Genomic DNA, 9,620 nt, shown 5'->3' with positions numbered 1-9,620 from the left:
AACATTTTCCGATGCACCGATTTTCAAAGCTGCTCAGATATTAGCCCCACTTTCTGTGTGAGCTGCATATCTAAACACTTTTCCTAGAAAAATATCTGAGCCAAGGAAAACAGATGCCATTTCTGGACGCAAACTAATTTATTCAAGAGCATATTTCAAAAGAAAACCTGTATCTATTTCATTCCAAGCCTCTCCCAAGAGCTACAGCAGCATTAACTAGGGCAGCTCTTTCCTCAGGTTTCCTGGGAGGCAAAGCCAATTTCCAGACAGCAGGACTCCCTTAATCGCCACCGACAAGTAATGATACCGCAGTACACATATATTTATATATATCCCTTCATTTCCTTCCTTATTATTGCCTTCCCAGATTAATTTTAATTGAGGCTTTCAACAAAAAGCAACAGGAACCTCCCCCCTCGTTTTGGCGGGGTTCAGGCTGAGGGGAGCCGCCCCTCACGGCGACGTTGCCAGAGCAACGCCCAGCTCGGAGCCTTCCTTCTTCTCCTTCCTCCTCCTCCTCCTCCTCCCCTCACGGCTCCTCCTCTTCCTCCCCCCGCCGCACCCTCTCCCACCCCCTCGGCCCCGGCGATGGCGGCGGGCGGCGGGCGGGAGGCGCTGGGCGCCCCATGAGGTACCGGGCAGGGGGCGGGAAAGGGGCCGCCCCCCGCGCCCCCTCACAGCGCAGGGCGGGAAGGGGGACACGGGGAGGCGGCTGCGGGATCATCCTTTCCTCCCCTGTGCGAGGGTCCCGGGGGTCCCGGCGGTACAAACCCAACCGAGGGGTTCCCGGTGCAAACCCTCCTGGGGAGTTCCTGGCGTTTCAAAGCCTCCCGGGGGTCCCGGCGAGGTGCGGGAGCAGCTCCCGGAGCGCGGGGGAAAGCAACGGCCCCGGGAGAGACAGGGAACGTTCGAAGGGCCTTTACCAAGCGCCTTATTTTAGCTGATTTTAGCTTATTTTTTGTGTGTGGGGAGAACAAAATCTGGGTGCGTGCGGGAGTCTTCTCTGAAATCCCATTTAATAACTCGGTGATTTGAAAGTTTGCTCGGCGCCGTGCCAGGGGCGGCTTCGATCCTCTAGCTCCGGCTTTTTAAACACCAAGCTGTCAGTTCTTGCAGAATCCGGCCTCAAAACACCAACTGCAGTGCAAATGAGGTGGTTTTTTATTTCTTCCTCTTAAAACATCGCTCAGTAACACTGTTTACACAGTCAATACCATCTCCAATTCATTGGCTTTATTCATGTGCAAAAAAAAATGAGGATTTTGGCTGGTTTGAAGTATGATGTCATCTTTGGCCAACAAAAAAATAGTAGTAGGAGCATACTTACTATTTGTAAATAGTACTAAGTTCTCATATCCATATGTTAAAATGGTTTTACTCTTGAATATTGTCTTCATTTTAAAGGCTAAAAAATTTGAGTTTTGTGCAAATGCATCAAGAACTTTTTGCTGTGCAAAACCAATTTTGCTTTAACCTTTTTGTATCCCCAGTGAAACTAGCTGTGAAAAAACCCCCAACAAAACATGTCAAAGAGGAATCTGTAAGAGTTTGAACAATAGGGAAAGGATTGTAACAAAATTCTCAGTGTTTCAATATTACTCCATAGTGACAAGTATTGGTGCCAAATCCAGCTTCAAGGCATTCTCCAAAATCGTTACTCTGATGTCACACCAGTCCAGAGAAGTTGATTTAACCCTATTTGATCAAAGACTGACACAGAAGTGAAAAACTGCCCAGAAGACATCCAAAAGATGGCAAAGGAAAGATAAATCAGACCTCATTTGGCTGCATTTCATTTTTCACTCTTAAATGCTTCTTAGAAAATGGCCTAACCTGGTTCTGCTCCCTTCCCCAGACAGGATAATCTCATTAATCTCATAATGGCCCTCAGTTCTGAGCATGCACTGGCTTTTGACTGGACGTGTCTGAACCAGTGCTCATCAATTAATGGATGCATGGAAATGTGCTCCTTGCTTCCTTCCCATCAGTGTTTGCTCCTTTTCTGGCCCACTGCTGTTTCTATCTTTGTGAAATTATGCAGCACTTCTAAGATCTCTCCCATACAAGCCAGTGCTGGTCTCCTGTGCAGCAGCTTTTGATGTTCTGATTTTCACTTTTAGCTGTTCCTAAGGCAGCCAGGTTACTACAGGCTGGGATAGAGGAAAAGAAATCATTTTAATATGGGACACAGGAGGTTGTCCTGTGGAGACAGGATGTGAAACTCAGGCAGTATCTCGGAGCATCTTAACCTTTGTGCAATCACTCAGTACAACCTGTTAGATTATTTTTATTTTCCTGAACTATTTCTTTCTTCAACTCTTCCTTTTGATATCCTGCTCTAGGAGACACAAATTAGAAAAAACTCCAGGAGAAGACCCCACCATGCAACCCAGCTGCGCTCATCTCCACAGCATCCAGGGAAGCGCTGATGACTCTTCCTCCTCGCCGAGGCTGTCGGGAGAGGGCTCCTGCCACTCCAGCACAGGGGACGTGCGCATCCAGCTGAGCTCCAGCGCGGGGGAATCCAGGGAAAACGCGACCTCCCGCGCCTCCAGGCAGGGCTCCCAGAGCCGCTCCCACGGGCACGCCCATGGGGAAGCAGGAGGGCTCGAGGATGCCGCTCCAGACCCGGAGGAGCAGGGCAGCAGCTCCCTGTCGGAGCTGCGGTATCTCCTGCAGTGGCTGCACAAGAGCCTGCCCTATCTCCTGATCCTGTGTGTCAAACTGCTCATGCAGCACATAACTGGTAGAGTATAACAAAATCAGCTCTGAGGGAACAGACCCTCCTCCCCCCCACCAAGAAATATACTAATAACCATGCCTGAAATGTAATTCAATTTATTTTTAGCTTTATTTTTATTTGCTTTATTCATCAGAGAGATTTACTAAACTACATTTCACTGGCTTCTGTTTCCTTTGCTGGCATATGTACAATGTGCTTAATTATCCTGGCTTGAGAGTCTGAGCTATTAATTCTAATTACAAAGACATATTAGAAGTGGCTGCTTTTTAACCCAGTTCAGTGATTTTTTTTTTCCTTTTCATGTTTATAACTGATGCTATTTTCCTAATAGGCATTTCTCTTGGAATTGGGCTGCTAACAACTTACGCGTATGCAAACAAAAGCATAGTAAATCAGGTTTTTCTGAGAGTAAGTATCACCCCATGCAACAAAATTCTTTAAGTTTCCCAAGACTTAAACAAATTAATCCATTTTTGAAAGAAATGTGAATGGAGATAATGTTTTATTTACTGAATAATATTAGGTATCGAGATGGAAGTACAGTCTTAATGCTTCTGTACAGGGGAGCTTCTCAGATAACAAGGTTTGCAAAATTCAAGAGGGTGATTTTTTTCCCCTCTGACTACTGAGGGGGGAACTTTTTCATAAGTTATGGATTAACTTCTTAACTGTATTTGTGGAATGGAATAGCAGTTGACAGTTTAAATTTTCAGCTCTGTGTTCACTGCCTAAGGGAAGCCTGTTGTTTTTTCAGAGTGGGGTGGGTTTTGGTTGTCTTCAGAAAAAACCTTGGTACACCTAGGAATTGGTAGGTTGAAAATCCTGAAATTACTGCTTTTCCATGGAGCTCTCCTATTTTATGGGGTCTAAACCCACTAAAATAAAGTCCTCTGGTAGTAATTGCTCAGTTGCAACACACTTGGTGTTTGGGGATGTATTTCAGCACTGATTCTGAGGCAGGGACTGCAGACGTGTCTTTACCTTGCAGGAACGGTGCTCCAAGTTGCAATGCACTTGGTTACTACTGTACCTAAGTGGATCATCTCTCCTCTTGTATTACACCTTCCACTCTCAGTCCTTGTATCACAGGTAAGTAGAGAAACAGCTTTACCCCACCATAAATTACTCAGACGTGAACTGGGGACACTTCATCTGCCGTTTTTCTTTAATTGTGGCATTGGTTTCTCTTTCACTTTAATCTCCATTCCTCCTCTTCTGCCAAACTCAACAGGTGCTGTCCTTAGAAAAAGTGTGTTGGAATTTCCTAGACTCCATACTGGACTTAATGGCACTACTGTACCACAGAGAACATTCCTGGGTTTGATTCCCAGCTCTGACCCTTGGGAATACCAAACGTGGCATCCTGGGGCTCTGCGGAGTTTGACTCTAATTGATTTTCCCCCCCTTGACCATTCTGTAGCTGCAGCCTTGGCTGGAAATCAAAGGCTAAGTGCCAAACTGAGACAGCAAACTGAGCTCTGGAGGATGGAGGCTGTGGTGGAGATACAGCAAAGGTTCCAAGATGGAAAAGTTGTCAGAGATCCTCAATGATCCATTTACAGTTCATTTTCTTAGCAAATGTTTTCCTTTTGTGTAAACCAGGTTTCCTTTTTTAATTAAACATGCTGTGATAAGCTCAGGTTACAGTTTCCTCTAAAGAGGGTGCTCCAGTAACTTCTGATACTTCTTTTTGTAGCTTAATCTTCTTAAGCCCCACTGTGGATTTTACAAACTTCTGGGAGGTGCTTTGGATTGTGGGAGTCACAGACTTTATTCTGAAATTCCTCTTCATGGGCTTGAAGTGCTTTATTCTCCTGGTGCCTTCTTTTATCATGTCCTTTAAATCCAAGGTAAGGAAACCAGCTATAGTTTTGCTTCCTTGTGAAGATTCTCTTACAGTAAAAGTAACTAATTATTAAATTCTACCCAGAGAAAAATCTTTAATTAAATGTCTGTATATAATCCACCACTTCACCATGGGCAAGAAAACCCTGTGGATTTCATGTTCTTCTCTGCTTGGTGCTAAAAAAGGTTTTCAGTCTGATCTGAAACAATTGCTTGTATTATATCATTGGATAAATGGATTTATTTCTGTCTCCAAGTTGGGGGTTGAATAAACCTTTTATTTTCTGCTCTGTAGGAATGTGTACACGGGCAGTTGGCCTGGAGCAGCTGGAGCACAGCAAATTTTGTACGTGCTCAACAAGAACTGTGAAGATTTTAAGATCTGCATATGCAAACAGCTGTTTTTTTCTGTCTCTTCAAAAATAATCCTGAATTTTCTTTGTTGTTAATAAACTTAGGCAATATTTGTGTCAGATGAAGGAATTTGATTCATAGCTTAACTTCTCAAATAGTGAGGTTTAATAATTTTCTCAGAAGCTTACACTCACTGGTGGTTTATTTATCTGCTTCCCGAGGTGAGGCAGGCAAAACCAATTACATTTTATCTTAAAACTGCAACTACTAGTGCTGGTTCAGAAAAAATAAATTAACAAGTACACTTTGATGTGGTAGCATTTGAACAGAATGTTTTGAGACGTTTTTATCTCTTATAATGTACCAGAACAAGTTCTTCTCAGGTACAACTGGCTTCTCTAAATACTGATTTATAATCAAGATCTCTATTTTTTTTTACAGCTAGTGATGTAACATGCAAAAAAAGTTATTGAAAATTCCATTACACCAACTGTGGCTAAAATAAAGGAAATCTAGTCAATAGTGGCAGATTGTGGCATTATCCAGAGTACAATATAGAAAGAGTTACAAATACAGTTTTTCTTAAAACTTTTGTTTCCTTAAAAGCTAAGCTAAATACTTATGATTATACATGTACACACAGAGTGTTCTGTGCAGGACACTTGTGTTTTGTTATTCACTAATTCTAGGGTGTTGAACTCTGGTTCAATCCAGCTCCCCTATGCTTCTCTCCTGCCCCCCAGTTTTTATATCACCCCATCCTTAAAGGAGTTTACTGTCACAAGGTAAGGGTTTTTTTAGGCATGAAACAATGTTTACAGGAAAAGAGTTTGTAATTTATGTTTATTAATAAAAGAATGGGCCTTACTCTCATTTTTTAACCCTGAGTGCAGGACACAACTCTGGCTCATGACAAACTGATCTATGTGACCAAATTTGTGTTATTCTCCTTTTACATTTAACTTTACCTTTTTTAATGCTTATGAAATTAAGTCTGACAGGCTTGTTAAGCAGGTAGGCATCTGCCAAGCCATCCCAATTCAGCCTATTAATTGATTTTCTGCAGCTCAGCAATGAATTCTGTTACTGTTACTTGGACACTTGTGGTGAAACTCATCCTCTGATCTTTTTTTTTGTGCTTCACATTTGTTTCATTACGAGAAGAAGCTACTCAAAAGAATAACAATGCATCTTTTCTGTGTATTTTGCAAATCCTTTGTGTTTTAAATCTTGAGCTATTCCTTTGCATGTCTTGCTTAGGGCTACTGGTACATGCTGTTAGAAGAACTCTGCCAGTATTACCGTATGTTTGTCCCCATACCAGTTTGGTTCCGTTATCTCATTGCCTATGGGGAGCTGGACACTGCACTGGGATGGACCCTTGGGATTCTGCTGGGCCTTCTCTACCTCATCCTCAAGGTATGGAAGCTTCATACTCTTCTCAAACTTTATAGAAACTTCTGAAGTGATTGTTCTGCAGGAATAATCACTGGAGGGTTACAGACACAATACATTTCTGAAAGTTCCCTCTGAATTCACTGGCAACTTGGTGCTTCAGTTTTACTGATGCAGCCTTCCAGGAAAACTGCCTCAGGACTCAAAATCATCTTTTTCTGGCCATGGACTGGGATTGCAAAGCAAAGGACACTGCTACCATAGGTCTGCTCACATCAGACACTGATCAGACCATCAGCAGATACTGAGGAAAAGAACTTGGAAAAATAAAGATAAAATTACCAGCTAAAAGAATCACCATTTACCAGGAAATGAAATCCTCTCTGCTGGAGTATCCTGTGATGCTAAGCAAGTTCAATGTGTTCATACTGGCTGTCTGCTTCTCCAAAGAGCTCATCTGCCCCATATGTAACCAGACTTGGGAAAAGTTTGGCTTTGAACACGACCAAAACATCACCATGCTCTGGTACCTTAATTACAGGACTCAAGACCACTGCAAGTATGATATTAATGCTGATATATTTGCACTCCAGTGCTTCATTTCAGAACCTCAACACTTTCAAAAACCAGACACCCACTAGGAAGAACTTCAGCCTAAATTCTTAGTTTGGTTACCTATCAAGCATTTAAAATAGGGTCAGTCTGAACTATAGCTGTGCTTATGTTCCTTCCAACTTCCAACCAGCAATGAGACCTCCAGTGCTGGAATCAAAACCTTGGAAGCTTTTTAGTTCACAGTGAAAAAAATACTGCATAAGTTTTCTTTTCCATTTCAGCTTTTGAACTTTTTTGGACAATGGAGAAACTTCAGGCAGGTCCTACGGATATTTTTTACACGCCCAGTGAGTACTGAATTCTCTTATGACAAAATCATAACCCCAATTTAAGTGAAAATCCTTCTAGAAATTCCTCATTCCTATTCCTTTGCATTGTTCTAGCAATAAACAAATGCATTTTTAAATTAAACCTTGTATACTCATTCTCCCATTTCAGAGTCTGAATATCTTGACTGCATGAAAATGTTGTCACCTGAACAACAACAAAATCACCCACCAAAAAAAAAATCTATTCTGCACATCCCTTCAGATAAAAGGATGTGAAATAATCCTTTTTGTCCTGCTTCTACTTTAAAAATTAGCAATGTTTCCTTGGATTAGGGATTTAAGCTTCCCTGACACAGCAGCCCTTATTCCAAATTCCTTTCGGACTTGGTATTTGGGTTTGGCTTTTTCATCCCCCTCAAAATTAATATTTGCTGAAAATCCTTTGTTTTACAGCACTATGGGGTGCCAGCCAGCAAGAGACAGTGCTCTGAATCTGATGATATTTGTTCCATTTGCCAAGCTGAATTTCAGAAGCCTATTCTGCTGATCTGTCAGGTAATACACATAATCCCAAATATTTTTTGTGAAAATTAAAAGAGTATTTTAAACAACTGGTAAACAAAATGGCATAAAATTAGATGAGTGTATGATGATTATTTTTAGAAATTACACTGTACAAATAATATACAACCTTATAAATGGAAGAGCTTAGAAGCTCTAAGCTGTCATTCTTTTCATTACAGCACACATTTTGTGAAGAATGCATCTCTTTATGGTTTAATAGAGAAAAAACCTGTCCACTCTGCAGAACTGTTATTTCAGACCATGTTAACAAGTGGAAGGATGGAGCCACATCTATGCATCTACAGATTTTCTAAAGCTTATCAAACAACTTTGTTCGTACTAAGGTTTTTCAGTTTACTGCAGATTAAATTGTAGGTGGCACAAGGAAGGAGTTTCCAAATTCATACTTCTCTGAAACGTTCCAGGATTTTAAACAGTGCAGAAAATGGTAACTTGACCTTTTTTAAGTAGAGAAAACTTAAGTCTTCAGAATGAATGTTGAAAAGCCAGCATGGCTTCTCTTGTGATTCTCATAGGAAACAGTCAAATCGTTGAAACGTGCTGCATTATTTCTTAATTCAACATTTTATTTTAAAGTTTAATAGGGTTCCAGACTGTACTAAACTGCATTTATCCTTCTAACACAACTCAACCCAAAAGGTCAACCTACTGATTTTCTTACAATTGTAGGCAAATTTTATACTCTGGACTACAGTGAGAATTAGAGCTGCTTGTCACTCTTGGCATTAAAGATCTTTAATGCCTACCCAGTAAATGAGAGAAATGAGCTTATTAGTGCACCTGGAACAGCATCTGTTTGTCCCTGCATCTGTAGATAAGCACAAGAATAAGGCATTTCCCCTTTAGGTTCTTGTGGGCTTCTAATGGATCCTTGGCTTAATCTTTTGGCTTTAAACCAAGCACTGATGTTAGTTTTTCACTTAGCATTTTATAAAGCTGGTATTTTAAAAAGAAATCTTTAATACTATATTTTTGTCATAACAGGAACCAGATTTTCTTACAGGGGAGAATCTATTTTATACTCTATTTGCAATTTGTAGTTTGCATAAAAATCAGAGAGAATAAATGCATTTGAATCTATCTGTTTGATGCATGTTGAATAAAGAAAGATTTCTTATTGTTTTGGTATTAAGTCATACGTAAGCACATAACAACTGCTCGCTGCCAGGTATATTTTTCTTCTTAAAGAAAACAAAAACCCTTTAAATTATACAATTTATTCATGATCAGTTTTTATGTAATTTCTAGCACTAACTTCTGTATAACCTCACTTTTTCCCTGATTTTTTTTCCCTTTGCTGTTCAGATAAGACTGAAAACATCACTCAATTATTCTGTTACAGGACAGTTACATTTAGTTACCATTAAGTTGAGCTTGTCTTGCCTGAAGACATTTAGAAAACTTGTAAATTCAAGAAAAACAATTAAAAAGTGAAACACTTACTTGAATACCCTTAAAGGTACAGCTCCAAGGGCAGAATCCAGTATTCAGAATAAAAATCTAAGGAGATAGCAGATTCGAGCTAAGAAATGTCATTTACATCTGGCCTGTAAAGCTCACCAGGATTATTCCATGGAGCACAACAAACAATGCTTTGAGTCAACCCTCATCCTTTGGTCTTTGTCTAGAACATTGTACTAACAACTGGAGTAAGTGTGGAGACTGGTCAAAAACAGGGATCAGGGAACAATTTCTCTTCTTTCTCTCTTTGTGTTGATTTTTTTATCCAAACCCAGTAATATTAACAAACATGTTTTATTAAAAAACCAAGAATGAAAAGAGATTTTTATCAACTGGTTTAGATTTACACTTCA

The 9,620-nt window shown here is 40.5% G+C and overlaps 1 protein-coding gene across 2 annotated transcripts; it reads left to right on the top strand.

The window, feature by feature from the left end:
• Positions 1 to 589: 589 nt before the first annotated feature.
• Positions 590 to 9,066, top strand: RNFT1 (ring finger protein, transmembrane 1). 2 transcript variants are annotated; one of them, XM_082294693.1, is made up of 10 exons: positions 590 to 631; positions 2,343 to 2,746; positions 3,075 to 3,151; positions 3,732 to 3,832; positions 4,440 to 4,593; positions 4,884 to 4,934; positions 6,203 to 6,361; positions 7,174 to 7,239; positions 7,675 to 7,776; positions 7,965 to 9,066. In XM_082294693.1, the coding sequence occupies exons 1-10, from the start codon at positions 627 to 629 to the stop codon at positions 8,097 to 8,099; spliced, it is 1,254 nt and encodes a 417-aa protein (XP_082150819.1). In that variant the 5' UTR covers positions 590 to 626; the 3' UTR covers positions 8,100 to 9,066. The 2 variants fall into 2 exon arrangements, with proteins under 2 accessions (XP_082150819.1, XP_082150820.1); XM_082294694.1 differs by lacking the exon at positions 4,884 to 4,934.
• The last annotated feature ends 554 nt before the right edge of the window (positions 9,067 to 9,620 follow it).

Source organism: Coloeus monedula, assembly GCF_965178545.1.
Source record: "Coloeus monedula genome assembly, chromosome: 20".
Lineage (NCBI taxonomy): Eukaryota > Metazoa > Chordata > Aves > Passeriformes > Corvidae > Coloeus > Coloeus monedula.
This window is presented reverse-complemented; position numbering and strand designations above follow the sequence as displayed.